The sequence below is a fragment of the Engystomops pustulosus genome, chromosome 2, assembly GCF_040894005.1.
Source record: "Engystomops pustulosus chromosome 2, aEngPut4.maternal, whole genome shotgun sequence".
Lineage (NCBI taxonomy): Eukaryota > Metazoa > Chordata > Amphibia > Anura > Leptodactylidae > Engystomops > Engystomops pustulosus.
Window position 1 is genome coordinate 216,206,363 of NC_092412.1, and position 21,347 is coordinate 216,227,709.

General features: G+C 46.1%; 1 protein-coding gene across 3 annotated transcripts in view; it reads right to left on the reverse strand.

The window, feature by feature from the left end:
* Window positions 1-21,347, reverse strand: part of LOC140119277 (apoptosis-inducing factor 3-like) — a 97,663-nt gene that overhangs the window by 40,752 nt on the left and 35,564 nt on the right. Inside the window, exons 1-2 of one of the 3 annotated variants that reach the window (XM_072138123.1) lie at window positions 6,364-6,474; window positions 615-694 (exon numbers count right to left, since the gene is read on the reverse strand). In XM_072138123.1, coding sequence (XP_071994224.1) covers window positions 615-676 — 62 coding nt within the window. In that variant the 5' untranslated portion in view covers window positions 677-694; window positions 6,364-6,474. Of the gene's footprint in view, window positions 1-614; window positions 695-796; window positions 821-6,363; window positions 6,475-21,347 lie in introns of those variants that run through there. The other 2 variants (XM_072138125.1, XM_072138126.1) reach the window with 2 other exon arrangements.

The following is a 21,347-nucleotide window of genomic DNA, read 5'->3' on the forward strand; positions in this document are numbered from 1 at the left end:
CTACCAGCCTACCTATGCGTTGGCAGGGGTGTTGCACAGAGCTTGCCAAATCAGTCCTTGATGAAAACCCCTTCCAGAATGCTCTGGACCTCAGACTGGACCGAAGGTTTTCCTTCCAACATGACAATGACCCTAAGCACACAGCTGCAATAACAAAGCAGGGGCTTCAGAACAACTATGTGACCATTCTTGACTGGCCCAGCCTCAGCCCTGACATAAACCCAATTAAGCATCTCTGGAGAGACCTAAATATGGCTTCCATCAACGTTTACCATCCAATGTGGGGCAACTGTAGAGGATCTGCAAGGAAGAGGCAGAGGATCCCCAAATCCAAGTGTGAGAATGGCTGTACTAGCTCAAAAGGTGCTTCTACTCAATACTGAGCAAAGGGGCTTAATACTTATCACCATGTGACATTTAAGATTTTCTTCTTTAATAAATTAGCAAAAAGATCTACATTACAGTATTTTTCTGTCTAGATGGGGATACATAACAGAACCATTTGGCTGCAATGAAACTGATATCAGAAATGTCATTTTCCCTTTCAATTCTAAAAGGGTATCCTTTAATGTAATGCCTCAATAACAATAGCAAAATATATTTCTTGTACTTACTCTCCATCTTTCATATCCAGTTCCTTGCACAGTTCTTGAGTTATCATCTCATTCCCGTTCATTGTGAATTTATTCTATTTCTGCAATACAATACAACATTACAACTTCTGTCAGCAGAAAATAAACCATTACCGGCAACGGCAAATAGACCCTGAATGACTGTGATGGCTTTAACTATGCACCTTACGAGAGAAACAATGCAAGAGAAGTGGTTGCACATGTATTTATTACACTTGCTATAGCTATTCCCGGGTATTCTTACAGGATGCTTTGTTTGGTTATGTCTCTGAGGCAACAAGGCGTTGAACAGGAATACGCTCCCTGCTAATATAATGTCATGGAGAATGATCCACACCCACAGGTCCAAAGCTAATTAATGGGACTCATACAGAATAATTACAGGTCATTACACGGCATGCATCTCTCCATGGACAATGGCAGACTGGGAGAGAGTCTTGTTAATAAATATAATGGTATTCCGAGTTTCTTATGTGGGAAGACAATAGTGCAATGGTCTAGGAGATTCTTCAAAACTCCATTATCACATAGCCAAAACAGCAACCAAAAAACGAAGACTCAAAACTTCACCTTAATTTGCAAAAAGTCTACATTTATCAAAATATGAAATAGGACAGCATATCATCGTCTAACAATATCTTGAAAGTCCATAAAAAGTCCTTAAAATCGTATATATATATTCCACACTCAACACATTTGGAGAAGCATAAAAATAATAATAATCTTTATTTATGTAGCGACATCAAATTCCATCGCGCTTTAAGCATCACCTTGGGGAGAGGAGCCGCGTGTACCCACGCCTGCTACATTTCGAGGGAACCTCATGCTTGAGAAAGGAGGGAGGTTTTCCCGAAATGTAGCGGGTGTGGGAAAAATGTTCTGCAAATGTGTTGAGTGTGGAGTATACAATTATTGTTAAAAGTATTTTAAGGACTTCCATGATATAGTTAAATGATAATATGCTGTCCTATTTCATATTTTGATAAATGAATTTTGGCAAATTAAGGTGAGGTTTTGTGTCTGCTTTTTTTGGCTGCTATTTTGGCTAGACCGGGAGAGAAACCATTTCTGCACATTTTAGTTTAAATCTAAAACCATATACAGGCAGTCCCCTACTTAAGGACACCCGACTTACAGACGACCCCTAGTTACAGACGGAACCCTCTGCCCCCTGTGACCTTTGGTAAAGCTCTCTGGTGAAGGCTGCAATGATCAGCTGTAAGGTGTCTGTAATGAAGTTTCATTAATAATCCTTGGCCCTATTACAGTATAAAATAAAATCCAATTATCACTGGGACAGTGATCGAAAATTTTTGTCTGGAGCTACCATTCTAAAATATACAGTTCTGACTTACATACAAATTCAACTTAAGTACAAACCCAAGGAACCTATCTAGTATGTAACCAAGGGACTGCCTGTTTACATTACAAATCTAAAAGGCTGTGTCAGGGATTAGCATGGTCTATCTTTAATAGGTTAAATGAATAATATAAATTAAAAAATGATTTAAACTTTGTTATTTCTGCTCCAGAATTCCAAATAACCTGTTTCCCTTTCATCTTCCCTAAACTATTAATGGAAATCCTATAGGTATGGAGAACAATTAAGTAAAGGTTACATGTCAGGAAAATTCTGGTGGGGGAGAGGTGACACAGTTCTCTTCTTTCACTCCTCTTGAAAAGCAGTGACACAGCAGAAAGTTATATGAACGGTTGCTTATATTTCCCCACCTATATAGTCAAATAGTATAATGATTAGAAAAGGTGCAGCCGCTTGATAGCAGATATGCCGATACATAAAGCAAACTGGGGAATAAGATTTATATAGAAACAACAATTTCTTTACTGCAGGGGAACACACCCAAATTTTATGTCAAGAGTCAAATCGTCAAACATAAGGGAAATGACAGCTACCATGGGGAGAGTGATAATCCCCTGCTTTCCTGTCCACAGCCCAGATAGATGGCAAGATCCCACATCCACATGGCTCTCACATTTGTGTGTAGGAAATGCAGAAAGTCTAGGACATACCTGCTAACTGTCTCAGAACTAGACTGTCCCAAATGTCAGGGTCTGTCCCAAATGTCAGGGTCTGTCCCAAATGTCAGGGTCTGTCCCAAATGTCAGGGTCTGTCCCACTGTCTTTCTTTCAATTTTACCGGGGGCACCAAGGGATGGTGGGCTACAAAAAGTGAATTAGCATCTGGATTTTTTATATGCTCAGTAGAGATTTATCACTACTTCGATGCCAGTTTTCTGGCGTAGAAGCAGTTAAATAATAATCACAAATTCTTGCACATTGCAAGAATTTTTGATTAAAATAGCTAATATTCCACCTTCATGCCATGTGGGCATGGAGGGGGCATAGAGGGGTGCTGCAACTGGTGGAGGGGGCAGGCATGGGGCGTTCCCGGAGTTTTCGGTTGTTGGTTTTTATGTAAAACTATGCCAGATCGGACCTGGTGTACTTTTTCCCAGCGCCCACAACACTTTAAGAGGCATAAGCCTTTTGATATATCCGGAGCATCAAGGGGAGGGGGGAGTGACTGCAATCATATGCCGACACAGGAGCGTTGGTGTATGTCAAATCTCCCTCAGTGTTCCCATAGACACTTACTAGCTGATGAAGACAAGTTTTTGCCTCTGTCTGCACAGTACTGTATATGTCTATCACTGTGGAAAACACACAATGGCCTATGGGAGATGGATGCGGCATTAGTGCATTCCCCCATAGGCCTCTTCTGAGCGTACAATCAAGGAGGTTCCCCAGTGATGTTACTGTCCTTATATGGACTGTGACATCACTCAAGAGACACCTAGAACATCAGCAGCAGCCAATCCCTGCTGCCAATGTGCACTCTGCTTGTCACTTTAATGAGGGAGAGGAAGAACAGGCATGAGCAAACAGTGTTATATGTCTGTGCTCTAGATTGTATGGACAAGGCCAAAAACGAGATGTCAAGGTAGCGTTATAAGGGCTGGCTACAAAAAAAGGGCAACTATAAGTTGGTGCAGGGTCGCACCTGCCATGAGTTGAGAATATCGCCTTGGGCGGCGCTCTTCCTGGTGAACGAGGGAGGCGGCATCATGCAGGCCACTGATGCTAGTAAGTGCCACCCAGTCAGGATATGTCACCTTACAATAACCATGAGAGCAGCATGTCCTGGCTAGGAGCTGGCAAGCAGGAGGAAGGGCGGCAGCAAGGTTGCACAGCACAGTCAGCTTGGATAAAATGGGCCCACCTAAAGCAAGGGTAGCGCGGACTGCGGCTCTCACCGTGTGACATAATAGGGTGACGGGTCTCAGCCAGTAGTGCCACTGCCGTATGTGTCACGACTCAGCAGCCACTCAAAATGTCCCCCTGCCTGATCCAGCAGCACAGCAAGGTGTGTAATGCTACAGCTCCAGATGTAATGCCAGCCCAGGCAGTGCCATAGCCAGCCATAATCCATGTACAGCACCCTGTATGGATTTTATACTATATGCATACTGTATTTATTTTATATTATATGGAGGCACGCTGTATGTATTTTATAATGTATGACGGAACGCTGTATGTATTTTATACTGTATGGAGACACACTGTATGTATTTTATACTGTGTGACTGCACACTGATTGTATTTTATACTGTATGGCGGCACGCTGTATGATTTTTATACTGTATGGCAGCAAGCTGTATGCATTTTATACTGTATGGCAGCACGCTGTATGTATTTTATACTATATGGCGGCAAACTATATGTATTTTATACTGTATGGCGGCACGCTGTATGATTTTTATACTGTATGGCAGCAAGCTGTATGCATTTTATACTGTATGGCAGCACGCTGTATGTATTTTATACTATATGGCGGCAAACTATATGTATTTTATACTGTATGGCGGCACGCTGTATGATTTTTATACTGTATGGCAGCAAGCTGTATGCATTTTATACTGTATGGCAGCACGCTGTATGTATTTTATACTATATGGCGGCAAACTATATGTATTTTATACTGTATGGCGGCACGCTGTATGATTTTTATACTGTATGGCAGCAAGCTGCCTATGGAGGCACACTGTATGTATTTTATACTGTATGGCGGCACACTGTATGTATTTTATACTGTATGGCGGCATGCTGTATGTATTTTATACTGTATGGCAGCACACTGTATGTATTTTATACTATATGGCGGCATGCTGTATGTATTTTATACTGTATGGCAGCACACTATGTATTTTATACTATATGGCGGCACGCTGTATGTATTTTATACTGTATGACGGCACGCTGTATGTATTTTATACTGTATGACGGCACGCTGTATGTATTTTATACTGTATGACAGCACGCTGTATGTATTTTATACTATATGGCGGCAAACTATATGAATTTTATACTGCATGGCGGCACGCTTTTATGTATTTTATACTGTATAGAGACACGCTGTATGTATTTTATACTGTATGGCAGCACGCTGTATTTATTCTATACTGTATGGCCCCACACTGTATGTATTTTATACTTTATGGCGGCAAACCATATGTATTTTATACCGTATGGCAGCACACTGTATGTATTTTATACTGTATGGAAGCACGCTGTATGTATTTTATACTGTATGACGGCACACTGTATGTATTTTATACTGTATGGAAGGACACTGTATGTATTTATACTGAATGGCAATATGCTGTATGTATTTTGCATTGCTTTATTTTCACACCAAACCATTATGATGGGCCTGGACATGATCTCCCTGATATATTACATATATCGAGGGTGGGCCGCTTTTCTATAGCTCGTCTCGGGCAGCAGAAAGGCTAGGTTCATCCTTGCTAGGGGCCGATCTTAGTGAATCGCAGCAGAGTGCATTATTGTCAGACAATGCACTTTCGGGGAATACGTCAGGACGGGTAAGTAAATGTGCCCCAGAATCTAAAGATCCATTGTTTGTGGTCCATGTGCCGTCAATGTTTGAGGTCCTCTCACTTGACAATGACAGTAGAAAGGACTGACCGAGTCACAAACATGGGCAAGAGTAAGACCTGTTCTGAGTTGTGTGGCACACAGATGTGTGTAAACCAGGCCATGTGTATGAGCCCATAGAAATGAATGTGTTTGCTGAATTTAATATAATTGAATATGGAATAGCACATAGGCAAAAACAATGTTGTGTGCATCTAGGCGAACACTCACATCTGTCTGTACACCATTTTCTGCCATAAAATAATTTCCAACGCATGGAGCAAAGCTTTCCAGTTAGTTCCCACCTGGACCCATATATCAAAAGCATAAGTTAATATAGTCAGAAATAGCTGCTCAACCTTAAAAGCAGACCCAGTACATCTCTGGATCTCACCACTTCTGCACATTCCCTGGTATTTATTATTTTTATTCAGACAATCCAAGAAAGTCCATGAACATCTCTCACTCTTCCAAAAAATTTTTGCGGCTTTCACATTTTTGTCCCTATAGAAAAGTCGTTGAGATAATACTGGACACATCTCATGCTGTTTGTAGTGTATTTCCTAATTACTTATTCACGTGCCTGCTCAGAGGGTTGCCATAAAAAACACTGCAAAAAAATTTATTTAATGTATACACAAATTTAGGCAAAACTGTGGACATGTCCCGATGATTTGCTATAAAGTATGTTGCACAATGTATTATATACACATACTAGTAACACGATACATTTGCAGGGAACCAGCTGGTAATATGAGAAAACTTGGTACTCACCAGCTGACACAGGGTAGTAAGTCACCAGAGATCTGTGGCTCCTGTTCTGGTCGGACCTGTCCCTGATACTAAGCTGATGTGCACATTCATAGTGAGTAAGCTGCCAGCCTGTAGCCAATCAGCATCTCTCACAGGCTCGTTACTGGGCAACCACCCCTCCCAAGCAGCTATAAAGGAGGCCGGGAAGCTGTACAGTCAGTAGTCATGAAAGGAGCTTGTGTCACTCACAACTTGTTACATCACAACATTACCCAACTCGGCACAAACTTTTAATAAGCTCTTCACTCTAGGAATAGTTTACTGACAACACGCGTGCACTGGTTAGATCTTGGGCTAAAATCACACCATGGCTTATGATAAACAGATGTGTAAAAAGAAAACATGCACTGGTATATGATAAAGTCCCTGCCCCTCCGGCGTCTTTGAATACATCAGGGGCCTCTAGTTTCCTGATGTTTTCGACAGGATGGTTGCATGATAAAGTCATGCGCTGCTGGATACATGAGAAGGCTCCGGCTTCCTGATGTATTCCACAGGCCGGTCGCATCGGCGTACCATTCTATGCCAGGCCCTGTCTGGTGTACAATTGAGCCGCAGCCTGCAGAATTTCTCTCCTGAAAGTTTGCAGGGTGTAGCGAGTCCGCAGCTGCGGGCAGGAATGACCCTTGTCGGCCTACTCCAGCACACCCTCACACCCCTCCATGCCTACTTGGTGTAAAGTGTGAACTGGTGGTTCACTAATACAATTTGTTATTATTTCTTGGCACACTAGAAAACTAGAGTACAAGCCCTGATAAATCTGCCCCAATGGGTGATATGTTTTTTACTTCTGCTTCGGGACATTTCTTTCTTGAGGGTGCTTTCAAACGTTCAGGTTTTCAGATGCAGTTTTCAATGTCCAAACCAAAAGTGGAGTGAAAAGCAACACAATTATAATTTTTTTTCATGTTAAATAAAGACCAATGGCCTGAAAAATAGAGCAAGGATTCCACATGTAGATAATACTTTACTCCCCTATTATAAAACCTGTGTTGTGGGTAAGCTGGTCCTTTAATTCTTGCAACTTACCCGAAAACTCTCCAAAGTTAATATTTTTTTTAGGATAAAATATTTTATTAAAGGACATCTACCACCAGGATGAAAGATTGTAAGCACATTGACATGATGGTACATGTGCTCATTTCCAGGATCTTATTTAAAGGGGTATTCTCGTCTGGGCACTCACATTCAGTTTCACTAATCTTCCATATATAAACATTTCTTCAATTGGATGTTATTTAAAAAAATGTTCCTGTGTGAAGATAATTTCTCATTAATGTAGTCATGTTGTCCCTTAGAAACCAGATGGCTTCCTCGGTTACGACCACGTCACGTTTTGGCAGCAGTGGCCAGACATGTGGTATGGAGCCCTGCTGGACCACCAGGTTTCAGCAATCATTACCACAGGACGGCTGTAGGACATGCAGTAACTCCCAGACATTTCATATACAAAACCTTTTTGTATATGAAGGCCCGCCCCGGTGGGCGCGACTTTGTCTGCGTTTGCGTTTGCAAGCGCAGACAAAGTGCCCTGTGTGGCGCCGGCCTAAGAAGCCCAGAGCCCCCCAGGCTCATTTGTATAATTTTAAAAGCCTTTTTTTGTAAAAACCAAGGCATAAGAAGCTAAAAGAAGAGCTGTTCCAGCCAAAGAGGGCACACAACAATATGTCAATGTGCTTGGTTTACAATCATTCATCCTGGTGGTAAATGTCCTTTAAAACTTACAAGATAGGTTAAAAAAAAACATTAATGTGTATACGGTTTAAAGACAACGACAGCACTGTAAAGGTAAGCATGAAAATGAGACTACAGAAATGCTGCAGAAATGCACACATGTATAAAGTCTATGGGGGAGATTTATCACTGACTTTTTGGTGTAAATAGTAGCAAAAAAATTGCATAGGGGATTTTGCTTATTTGGCATCCAGGCACATACCGTATATACTTGTGTATAAGCCGAGTTTTTCAGCACAAAAAATGTGCTGAAAAACCTCGCCTCGGCTTATACACGAGTCAATGATAAAAAAAAATTAATACTCACCCTCCGGTGTCCCCGATGTTCGTTGCGGCTCCCGGCGGCTCCCGATCCCTGTCGCAGCTTCCGGCGGCTTCCCGTGTCTTCTCTTCTGTCTTCTCTAGCCGGCAGAGTCGCGTCCATGCGATTTGCCGGCCGTCGCACACTATGATGCGACGATGTCGCCGCGGATGACGTCATCAGCGGCGACAGCGCTGCATCACAGTGTGCGATGGCCGGCTCGATCTACCGGCCAGAGAAGAGTGAAGAAGCCGCCGGGAGCCACGGTGGGGATCGGAAGCCGCCGGGAGCCGCAACGAACATCGGGGACAACGGAGGGTGAGTATTAAGTTTATTTCTTTATCTGTATACTAATAGGGGCTGCTGTATACTACTGAGGGCAGGCTGTATACTGATGGGGGCAGGCTGTATACTACTGGGGGCAGTGCTGTATACTACTGGGGACAAGCTGTATACTACTGGGGGCAGGCTGTATACTACTGGGGGCAGGCTGTATACTACTGGGGGCAGGCTGTATACTGATGGGGGCAGGCTGTATACTGCAAGGGGACAGGCTGTATACTACTGGGGGCAGGCTGTATACTATGGGGGCAAGCTGTATACTACTGGGGGCAGGCTGTATGCTACATGGGGCTGCTGTATGCTACGTGAGGCTGGCTGGCTGTATACTACATGGGGGCTGGCTGGCTGTATACTACATGGGGGCTGGTTGGATGTATACTACATGGGGGCTGGTTGGCTGTATACTACACCCTCGGTTTATACTCGAGTCAATAGGTTTTCCCAGTTTTCGGTGGTAAAATTAGGGGACTCGGCTTATACTCGAGTCGGCTTATACTCGAGTATATACGGTAGTTATGATGTCTGGCCACCACAAAGAGTGTGGGTCCTCCAGCGATCAAATAGTTATATATATATGGTTTAAGCAAACAATATTTAAACTCAGATAAAAAATTAATGTCAGAACAATATATAGTATCACTTTGTAAAATAAAGAAAAATTGGATATAATAATATTGAATTAAAATCATTCCTGGTTTAGTGATGGACACAGTAGAACTGTAACAGGTTCAGAGGAAAGCAACCAAGATTATTAGGGGAATTTGGGGACTAGAATACAATGGCAGATTACAAAATTTGGGGTTATTCATTACAATGTACAAATACCTGAATGGGCAGTACAAGGGAGCATCCTCTATGCCAGGGGTAGGGAACATATGGCTCAGGAGCCAGATATGGCTCTTTTGTTGGCTGCATCTGGCTCTCAGACAGATCTGACAAATAGTGATGGCTGCTACGTGTCTTAGACTGATCACTGGACACAGGCAGCGATGTTAACGCTGCCTACGTCCTTTGTATGACCCAGGTGCCATCGCCGCCATCGTCTAGACCTGGGTCAAAGAGAAGAGCCTGGGAGCAATGAGGATCTGGCTGCAGGGAGTGCTGGTAAGTTTATATTCATTTTTTTTTGCTGTGACTACCTATCTACTGGGGAGCGTGTTGTTGTGGCTACCTATCTACATGGGAGCATGTGCTGTGGCTACCTATCTACAGGGGGCATGTGCTGTGGCTACCTATCTACTGAGGCATGTACTGTGGCTACCTATCTACTGGGGGTATGTACTGGGGCTACCTATCTAATGGGAATATGTGCTGTGACTACCTATCTACTAGGAGGCATGTGCTGTGGCTACCTATATACTGGGGGGCATGTGCTGTGGCTACCTATATACTGGGAGTATGTGCTGTGGCTACCTACCTACTGGGGTTATGTGCTGTGGCTACGTATGTACTGGGGGGCATGAGCTGTAGCTGCCTATGCACCGGGGGGCATGTGCAGGGACTACCTATCTACTGGGAGACATGTGGTGGGTGTCCGGATTTGTGGACCACCGCGGACTATGATGTAAGCAGACACCTGGGACCGGAATCTAAGTGGCACCCGGTCTTCACCAGAGCCGGCCGTAAACAGGATGGTCTTTCTGAAGGGTGGTACTACCAGGTCGTTCCACAGGTGCGACTTGTCCACTGTGGCTGCCAATTTTGAGGTACAGGATCACTAGGCACTCATCACTCGTGGTCATGAACAGGAAATGATGCAAGGTTGGGGGTGGAGCAAGAAGTCAGGGCTGGCAGCAAAGGAGCAGAATCAGGAATAGGTCCAGGGTCACAACGGTAGGTCAACACTTGGGAAGGAAACACTGTGGCAAGCTTCCGCATGAAGCACTTAGAGCCATCGGGGAATGCTGGGAGCCGCCAGTCTTTATAGGAACCCGGTAAGTGGGTAGTGGCAATCAGCGGCGCACTGGCCCTTTAAATCCACGAGTGCCAGCCGGGATGGGAGCAGGAACGTGGAGAGGTGAGTGAACTCGGAAAGGGGCGCTGCCACGGAGAGAGGCACAGCGGTGCCTGCGATCCGAGACGTAGATTGCAGGGGTACCTGTGGGGGGGGGGGGGGCATGTGCATATTGTATGGCTCTTACAGAATAACATTTTAAAATATGTGGCGATCATGGCTCTCTCGGCCATAAAGGTTCCTGACCCCTGCTCTACGCCTAGAGGAGAGGCGGTTCTACCATCACCATAGACTGGGATCCTTTACTGTAGGAGCAGTGAGATGTGAAAAACTGCAAGGAATTGATACAGAAAGTATATTGAAAAATTTTATAACTTGTCATTACACAAACAACATCAATTATTTGCTGAAATGGGATAACACCTTTAAGTAAAAAATGGCTGTTAAAAAATGGGGTTAATGCAGTAAAAAATCGTTAGAGTAAGTGTAGAGGATACATTTTCCCAATACAAAGAATAAACTTTAGACACAGCATGGGGCAGTGATGGCGAACCTTTTAGCAGCTGAGTGCCCAAACTGCAACCCAGTTTATTCATCGCGAGGTGCCAACCAAAAATTAAAGCAGTAACTTATTGCTCCCTGTTCTTCAACAACTTTCAATCATATTGGCCTTCTGAGGACAGCAACACAGTAGAAAGATGGAAATTTTTCATCATTTTAGCATCTTTCCAATGTCCCTCTGTACACAGAGAATCGTGGGGCCAGCCAGAGATCCTCCAAAAATAATTCGACCCTGTCTAATTCTCCCCTTTCCTACAGTCCCAAGTAGCGAAGTAAGTATCAATATATGACTGAAAGCAGCATCTTTTAAGTTGCTTGGAACGTCAGGAAGATTCTTTGAGTCTTGTCTGGTGCGCTGGGGTGATGGCCTGGGTGCCCAAAGAAAGGGCTCTGAGTGCCGCCTCTGGCACCCTTGACATAGGTTCGCCACCACTGGCATGGGGTATCTCATGGTGCAGTCATGACTATAAGGAGGAGGGTTCACTGGCTGTGGTGCCTCTTTTCAGGAGAAGTGTCCTCTGTATCATAAGGCTGGTGCCACACGTAGCGCTTTGTCTGCAAACGCAGACAAAGCCGTGCCCACCAGGCCGGGCCTCGGCCCGATCGCATCGCCGTTTCTATGGAAACGCCTGTGATCGGTTACAATCGTAAAAAACTTAAAATGTATTTGCATATTTCCCAGAATTCCCTAGTGGGGCATCAATGGCTTTAAAGAGAACCCGTCATGGGGGGCGTGGCCTGATGCCGGACTGAGGAGACGTGCGCCGCGGAGCTCCCGGGACCCGACACCCCATCTCCCTCCTAAGGCAGCCATCCCTCACCTATACTTGTCCCCTTCAGCTCCGGGGTGCCCCACAAGCTTGCCGCTGTCCTCCGGTCCCGATTTGGAGGCGGCTACGGACTCTGCGCCGCTCCTCCGTACCTCGCCGCGGCCGACCACGTGACCCGCGCGGCGGTCCGTTCTTGGCCGCCCGGTGCTGCTGCACCGACCGCCGGGGAGATTCTCCTGCCTCTGGCTGCCTGGACGCCGCTCCCACCGCCGAGGGCACTGAGGCAGCGCTCCAGCCAGCCCTTCATCCTGCTGGAGGCGCCATCCTGCGGACTCCCCTGCGCTGCCTGAGGCCTAGGCGCGCAGGGTTAACCCTGACACTGCTGGACTGATCCAGGACCAGGTAGGGAAGAAATTCCCCTGCTGCTGCCCACCTCTGCCCTGGGGACCCCAAGCTATACAGCCCAGCACTGAGTCCTCCATACTCTCAGTGATCCCCTGCCCGGGTTCTGTTTTATATTAACCCTTGCAGTGCCGCTGCAATACTCCACGTGGGTTTGGACTGTATCTCTGCTAACTACTGGACACTAGGCTCCTTGATTGTTTATCACTGGCCCCCCCTGCCCAGACGCCATGGGTAACCGGAGGAGGACGGCTAAAATGCTCAAAACAGCGTCCGGGGTGTCTGCGCCTCCATCGGATGATGAATCCGTCCATGAAGATCCTCCATTCCAGTCCCTGGAACCCCTGGATGCGCAGGATTGCTCCACATCCCAAGCCGTTCTTGCACAGATTCAGTCGAACGCTGCCAAAAAGTTAGGGAGATTCTCCCGCACACAACCCTGCTCTCCTCAGGGGTCCCCAAACTCCTCTCCCTCCCTCTTTGAAGGCTCCCAGAGCCCGCCGCAGCTTGTAAGCTATGAGGAGGGTGCTGATCTGCCTGACGCGGCTACGGAGTTGGATCGGAAATTTGCAGAGGTGCTGGCGGCCATTAACGGATGCCAATCCAAACTGGTTACCAAGGTGGATGAGCTGCGACAGGACTTTGTTCTTTTAAGACACGATGTCCATAAAGCTAAAGAGCGAATCACCGAAACTGAACGCAGAATATCTGAGGTGGAGGACGTCCAGAGGCCTATGCCGACACAGATCAGAGAGCTTCAGCGCCAAATGTCTGCATCCATCGACAGAGCTGATGACCTCGAAAACCGCCTGAGACGGAACAACGTCAGAGTGGTCGGCCTCCCCGAAAAAGTGGAGGGGTCTGACCCTGTATCCTTTTTTGAAAATTGGCTCAAAAATATGCTTCCTGCAGATACCTTCTCCCCGTTCTTCACAGTAGAAAGGGCCCATCGTGTGCCATCCCGCCCTGGCCCTCCAGGGGGCAATCCAAGACCCTTCCTGGCCCGGCTGCTGCACTTTAGGGACAGGGACTCTATCCTCAGGGCTGTCCGTACCAAGGGAGAAATTCTCTATGCCAACAGCAGAGTGTCCTTCTACCCTGATTTCTCTGCATCCGTCAGGAAACAGCGAGCACAATTCACCGAGGTCCGTGCCCGTCTCCGTGACAAGGGGTATAAATACTCCATGATGTACCCTTCCAAGCTCCGAATTGTGGATGGTCAGAAGACTCGATTCTTCACTTGCCCAACCGAAGCACTTCACTGGGCTGATGCAGCTCCACGGGCTCCAGCTGCAAGGCCCGCACCTCCTGAGTGACTGGACTCACATATCCTTTTATTTGATGTGCTATGACAATGCTGGACTTAGTTCTGAATAGTTATCCAGGGGTCCCAAATCACTGTTACAGTTTTCTAATATTTGCTTATACTTTACGTGCCTCACAAATGTACCCTGTGATTGATTTGCGCTTTCTTCTTGGTCATCTTGACCAGTGCGCCATTTATGGCACTCCATTCTCTCCCCACCTCCCCCCCTCCCCGCCTCCCCCTACCATTACCTCCTTGCGTCTTCCTTCTTCCCCCCCCCCTCCCCTATTTCCTCTTGGTTCTCTCTAAATATGGCTGCCTAATAACCTCCTGATCATCTATTCATTAAGGGTTGAAGGTCCCGGGACAAATGGTGTAGGTTTGTCTTGAGTTAGGGACCACTGTTCTAATATTTGACTGTTATTGGGTCTAGGTCTACACTACTGCTGTTAGGGTGTTAGACAGGGGGTTTGTATTCTTGGGATTGTTAGTTCAGTTCTGTTATATTTGTTATGCTCACTGTTGTCTGTCTGTCTATGTCTTTGTGGTATGAAAGGTTGAATGCTTGGTTGCTCATGTCTCCTTCCCCACACCCCTTTCCCTTCCGCTAATATGTCTTCACTTAAGGTAATGAGCTGGAACGTGAGGGGACTTAACTCCAAATTCAAGAGGGCCCTGATGTTAGATGTCATTAAGCGTCAGGCCCCCCATATTGTATGTATCCAAGAGACACACCTCACGGGTCAGAAGGTCCTCTCTCTGAAGCGGGCCTGGGTGGCTAGAGGTTACCATTCCTCCTACTCTGTATACGCCAGGGGAGTATCCATACTCATATCCAAAGCGCTTCCCATAGAGGTCATACAGGTAGCACCGGATCACTTTGGCCGTTATGTGATCATACATTGTGCCTTGTGGGGCTTTACCTTTACTATTGCGTCTATTTATGTCCCCCCTCCCTTTGATCCAGCTGTATTGCACCTAATATCCAGTAAGCTGGCTGCTATGCCTCCAAGTCCGATACTCTGTATTGGTGACTTCAATGCAGTCCCTAACCCCTCCTTGGATCGTACAAGTGGTCTTGACACAGGCTCGGCCCGTCTGAACGAGTGGCTCACCTCTCTAGACCTCGCCGATGTCTGGCGTAGTAAACACCCTCAAGAGAGAGAATATTCATTCTATTCCTCTGTTCATAAGAGCTTCTCTCGGATTGACCTGGCCTTTGTCTCCCCTGATATGATGCAGCACGTTGACCAGGTATCCTATTGCCCGCGCAGTGCGTCAGATCACTCCGCCTTGCTCATCAGTTTCCTTATAGGCCCCCCCAGCGACTCCCGCTTATGGCGCCTGCACCCGGCTTGGCTCCTATCCCCAGCGGTCCAGAGTACTGTTAGGGCAGCGCACAGCGAGTTCTGGGATGTACACTCAACCCATCCTGATCCTCTTCTAGTCTGGGACTCGTACAAGTCCTCGGTGCGGGGGGCATTCATGTCGGGGGTAGCTGGCCATAGGAAGTCCTTAAATGCCCAGGAGGAAAGGCTGACGGCTGTACTGGTGACTGCAGAAAAGGATTATCTAGAGAAACCTACTCCGGGGAATAAAAAGACTTGGGCTCAGGCGCAGAGGAACCATCTAGCTGTAGTGAAGGAGCGCACCAGCAAACGCCTGCTAGCCAGGGAAGCGTCCATCTTTGAATTTGGAGATAAAAACGGGAAGCTGCTTGCGTATTTATCGCGGGCTGAACGCCCCTGTGCTTCCGTTCCCTCTATTATTGATGGTAACGGAGCATTGATCACAGAACCCCGGGCCATTAACATGGTATTTCATGAATACTATTCATCTCTTTACAGCTCCAGATTGTCCGCCTCTTCCGTTGAGATCTCCGGATTCCTTGACAGTCTTCCACTTTGGAGGCTCACACAGGCACAGTCATCGGAGCTTGATGCTCCGCTCTCGGCAGAGGAGGTGGAACTGGCCATCCAATCGTTGCCCCCCGGTAAGACACCTGGACTTGATGGGCTGGGAGGTGAGTGGTATAGGGATAACTGTGAGACTCTGGTCCCCCTTCTCCTCAGCCTGTACTCCGATGCGCTTGATAGCGGTTCCCTCCCTGACTCCATGCGAGAGGCCCTTATTGTAGTTCTTCCTAAGCCTGGCAAGGATCCCCTGCTTCCTGACTCATACCGCCCAATTTCCCTCCTAAATTCAGATGTTAAAATACTAGCAAAAATTCTGGCAACAAGGCTTAACAAAGTAATACTATCATTGGTTCACCCGGACCAGACAGGCTTTATGCCTGGGAGGGGAACTGACATAAATATACAAAGACTACACCTGAACATTGCAGAGGCAGAGCGGTCTCCAGACCCTGGGTTTATATTATCCTTAGACAATTGTAAGGCATTTGATTCTGTGGAGTGGCCTTATTTGTGGACCCTTTTGCCTAGAATGGGTTTTGGCCCTCGATTTACAGCATTGGTTAAGCTACTGTATAACGATCCCAAGGCTAGGGTGCGGACTAATCTTAACATCTCACCTACTCTCCCTATGGCTAGGGGCACTAGACAGGGTTGCCCACTATCTCCCCTCCTCTTCGCACTTGCCATTGAGCCCCTTGCTGTGGCGATCCGCCACTCTGAGGGCATTAAGGGCATAACTAGAGGTACTATTATTGAAAAGGTATCTCTCTATGCTGATGATACACTTGTATACCTTGGGGATGTGGGCCCCTCTCTGGAATCCCTTCTGTCCCTGATAGAACGTTATGGGGGGTTCTCAGGCCTTCGGGTTAACTGGGACAAATCGGCCCTCTTTCCCTTATCTGATGTAGGGGTACACTCCCTCCCCGTCCCAGTCCGGGTGGTGTCCACCTTTAAATATCTGGGAGTCCAGGTGTCACGCAAGGTCCAGGCATTTACGGAGTTAAACATTACACCCCTGATAGCTGCAACGGAATCGCGCCTAAAAGCCTGGTCCACTCTCCCCTTGTCTTTGTACGGGCGTATTAATATATTTAAAATGATTTTTCTTCCAAAATTTCTATATCTTTTCCATGCCTGCCCTATACTACTTCCTAAGAGTCTGTTTAAACGCTTGGACGGCATTCTCAGGTCCTTCTACTGGCAGAGTAGTGCTCCGCGATTCAGTCTAGCGCTGCTTCAGGCTCCCAAGTCTAGGGGTGGACTGGCTGCCCCGGATCTGTACCTTTATTACCTGGCTTCCCAGCTAGTATATGCCCAGTGGTGGATAGATATAGACATGGGTAATGCAGCTACTGCACTGGCTGGTGCCCTGGTAGGTTCCTACGAGGCCCTTACAAACCTGCTGTACAGGTATAAGTCCCCATCTGATACCCCACTTCCCCTACGTACGGTAGCGGTGTGCTGGCGTAGGGCACAATCCCTGGTAGAACCGAGCTGCTCTCCCCCTCTCTCGCCTAGGACTCCATTGTGGCTCAATCCGTGGCTCTCTCACTTCCTCTCCCTCCCAGGCTGGACAATGTGGGGGGCGGCGGGGGTGAAATTTGTAGGTCAGCTCTTATCCCCGGAAGCAGAATTACTCAGCTTTAACGAGATAAGGGAGAGACATACGGTACCCAATACGGCTAGCTTCCATTACACGCAACTGCGACACGCATTCAAAGCCCAATTCGGCTCCTTCAGCCTGACAGTGAAATTCTCCAAACTAGAGACTCTGATGAGTACCCCGGACCTCCCTAAGCCACTCACTCAGTGCTATGCTCTCCTACAAGAGCAAAAGTCCAGACCGTTTGATAGAGCCTGTGAACGCTGGAGACAGGATATCCCTGACCTGTCAGATGATGACTGGAGGGAGGTCGAACTGTCCTACTTCACATCTGTAGTGAGTGCGAGGGACTTCCTGATCCAATCTAAATTCCTCCATCGAGTATATTTCACCCCTGCTAGACTATTCCGCATGGGAGCAATGCCCAACGACCTTTGCTTTCGCTGTCAGGCTGAAGTCGGATCCTTCCTGCACTGTGTCTGGTCCTGCCCTAGGGTTCATGCCTTCTGGTCCGAAGTGCTGGAGTTCCTTAATCTACACTTTGATTTCCCACGCTTACTGTCTCCCTCTGTGTGTCTCCTCGGCATCATAAACGAAGTTGTCAATGGCCACTATGACAAAATTTTCTTTAGGTTTGTCTTATATTACGCCCGAAAAGTGGTGGTGATGACCTGGAAGGACCAGGAGCCCCCTCCATTAAAAAGGTGGATACTACTCATTAATAGTGTCATTCCCCACTACCGGTCTCTGTATACCAACAGGAAGTGTCCCCAGAAGTTTGATCGCATCTGGTCCAGATGGTGCGCGACTCCCCATACAGCCTTATAATCACATGTGATTTATACTCCTCTCCATGATGAAGGAGACTGAGCGTGCTGGTATGTGTGTGTGTGTGTGACTGATGGTCTATGTGTCAATAGTTATTTGTGTTGTATCAAGATGTCTGGCTGCAGTATCTGCTGTTATCTACTATGTAATATCCCTCAGGTAGTTTTGAAACGCAGTAAGAACCTGACTGTTACCATGGCTGTTGTATAATAATCCTGTATTGGGGGGAAGGAAATATGTGACAGACAATCTTGTTTTCTGGTTTTGTTTATTATGTTTGTATAAAAAATTCAAAAAACTGCAAAAATAAATACTTTTAAAAAAAAGAGAACCCGTCATGCAAAATAACTCCCCTAATCTAAATAGATTTTCATAAACTGTCATTACAGGCAGTCCCTGGGTTACATACAAGATAGGTTCTGTCGGTTTGTTCTTAAGTTGAGTTTGTATGTAAGTCGGAACTGTATATTTTATAATTGTAACCCCAGACAAATTTTTTTCGGTCTCTGTGACAATTGGATTTTAGAAATGTAAGAACCAGGATTAACACAAAATCTCAATTACTGTGATAATATGTGATAACTGTGATAGCTGTTTGTTGTAGCCTAGGGCTAAAGTACAGTAAATGACCAATTACCAGAGGTCCGTTTCTAACTAGGGGTCGTCTGTAAGTCGAGTGTTCTTAAGTAGGGGACCGCCTGTACAGTATCTGTCAGCAGATTCAGCACACACACTAACAATGCTTTACTATACATTACACATAGACAGGAGGAGGAGAGGGGAGGGGTAATAGGGGTGACATCACTGTCTCTGACCATGTGACCAGCCTCATTTACATAATAAAGAAAAGATGATTTTACAATGATTAATGTATGAAATGACTAGATAAAGGCAGGGATGGGATCCTTGTGAGCTGCTCCAACAGGTAGTAGTGACAGGACTAGTGACACAGACCTGATGACAGGTGTCCTTTAAGTCTCCACATGCCTATAAGGCGGCCTTAATTGGCAAACTCTTCATAAGGAAAACTCTTACTTCCTGCACTAATAGTGGCAGTTAACCTGCAAAACAGTGGCCCATGGGCGTGGCCAAATTGGTGTACATAAATGCCCCTCTGTGAGGTCATCAAATGGCAGGACAGCCAGAAGCCTCCTGGGGTTGTCCACTTTACCTCATGTTGTTTGTAATTTATGTGTAAGTGTGAGGGTCAGGATATTAGGTAATTGTCAGAGTCTGTGGTGGTGGATCCACTGAACCCACCGACTGACACCTGGAAGCAGAGTCTAAGTGGCACCCGGTATTCACAAGAGCCTGACGCAAATAGGGTTGGACTTTCTGCGGCAGGATACCACCAGGTCGCAAAGGCAAGGTACTGAATCGTCAGGTAAAATACAAGTTGTGGTCAGGAAGAAGATCAGGACAATTGGCACAGGATCGGAGTCAGGGACGTAGCAGAAGCTCAAGAAGAAGGTCACAATGGATAATACTCAGAAATCACAACTGGACCGCTTTCTCAATGGCAACGAGGCACAAAGATCAGGCAGGGGGCACACGTTATTAAGGCAGCGGCCAGCCAGCGGCAATCATCAGCACGCTGGCCCGTTAAATTTTATAGAGCCGGCTCACGCTCCCTAGGAGACAGGAGAAGCAGGCGCCAGATCACGGGAGCTGTCGCTGGAGCAAGGAGAGGTAAGTGAGCATGCGGCCGGACTGCTCAGGCACACCGAGACACACGGGTGCACCTGCAACCCGAGACATGGGTCGCAGGAGCACCCGTGACAGTAGTTTACCAATACGTATACATCTATTCCTAGATATGTAAAGTGAAGCTTCCTGTCTCTTACTCATCAGCCAGAGATTCCTGACCATAATATGGCACCAGATGGAAGGTCAGAATGACCTCTCTCCGTCTCTATTCATGAATACTATCATAAGGTCCTGGCAGGGCGATTGCTCATGGACAGTTAGAGATCACATGACCCTCCATCTGCGGCCATTTTATGGTCAGGAATGTCTGGCTGATGAGGTACAAGACAGGAGGCTTCACTTTACACATCAAAAAAGAGGAGCAGAACTTTTAACAGATGTATATTGGTAGATTACAATCACGGGTGCTCCTGCGACCCATGTCTTGGGTTGCAGGCACACAAGTATGCCTCCGTGTGCCCCAGCAGCCCTGCCACAGGCTCACTTACCTCTCCTTGCTCCAGCGACAGCTACTGTGCTCTGGTGTCCGCGTCCCTGTCTTCTAGGGAGCGTGAGCCGGCTCTATGAAATTTAAAGGGCCAGCGTGCCGATGATTGCCGCTGGCCGGCCGCTGCCCTAATATCCTGCCAGTAAAGTGGCCAATCCCTTTAGGCCTATCATTTGGCCATGTCCAGTGGCGTAACTAGGAGAGGCAGGGCCCCATAGCAGATTTCTGCATGGGGGCCCCCCTCCCGCTAAAAAAATATTCATGCATACACACACGTTTATACAATTACACACATTTATACACTTAAATACACCACACACATAACATTCTACACTCACTTTTATATACGCGTACACACATACGTACGTATACACTCATATGCACAAGTTTATGTTCATATATATATATATATATATATATATATATATATATATATATATATATTTATACACTAACATATACAGTATATACAAACTCAAACTGTATATACATACAGTATATATACATCATACTATTTATATACATACATACATATAGCATACATACAACACATTCTTTTACATATGGTATACACCCACTGTGTATACTCTGTATACACACACACATGTAGTATAAAAACACCATATACTCATACTGAATCTATATGCAGCATATACACACATACAGTATATATAGTGTATGCACACAATGCACATACATACAGCATATACCCACATATACACAGTATATACAGCAGATACACACATACACCATATACATATAAATATTTATATGCATGTTTCTACATACAGTTTATACACAAAAACACAGTATACACATACACACATACTGCATATACATGCAATATATACACAAATACATACAGTATATACAGAATATACACACATACATACAGTATATGTTGTACACACACATACAGTATATACTGTACACACACATACAGTATATACTGTACACACACATACAGCATATACACACACCCATACAGCATATACACACACACATACAGCATATACACACACACACATACA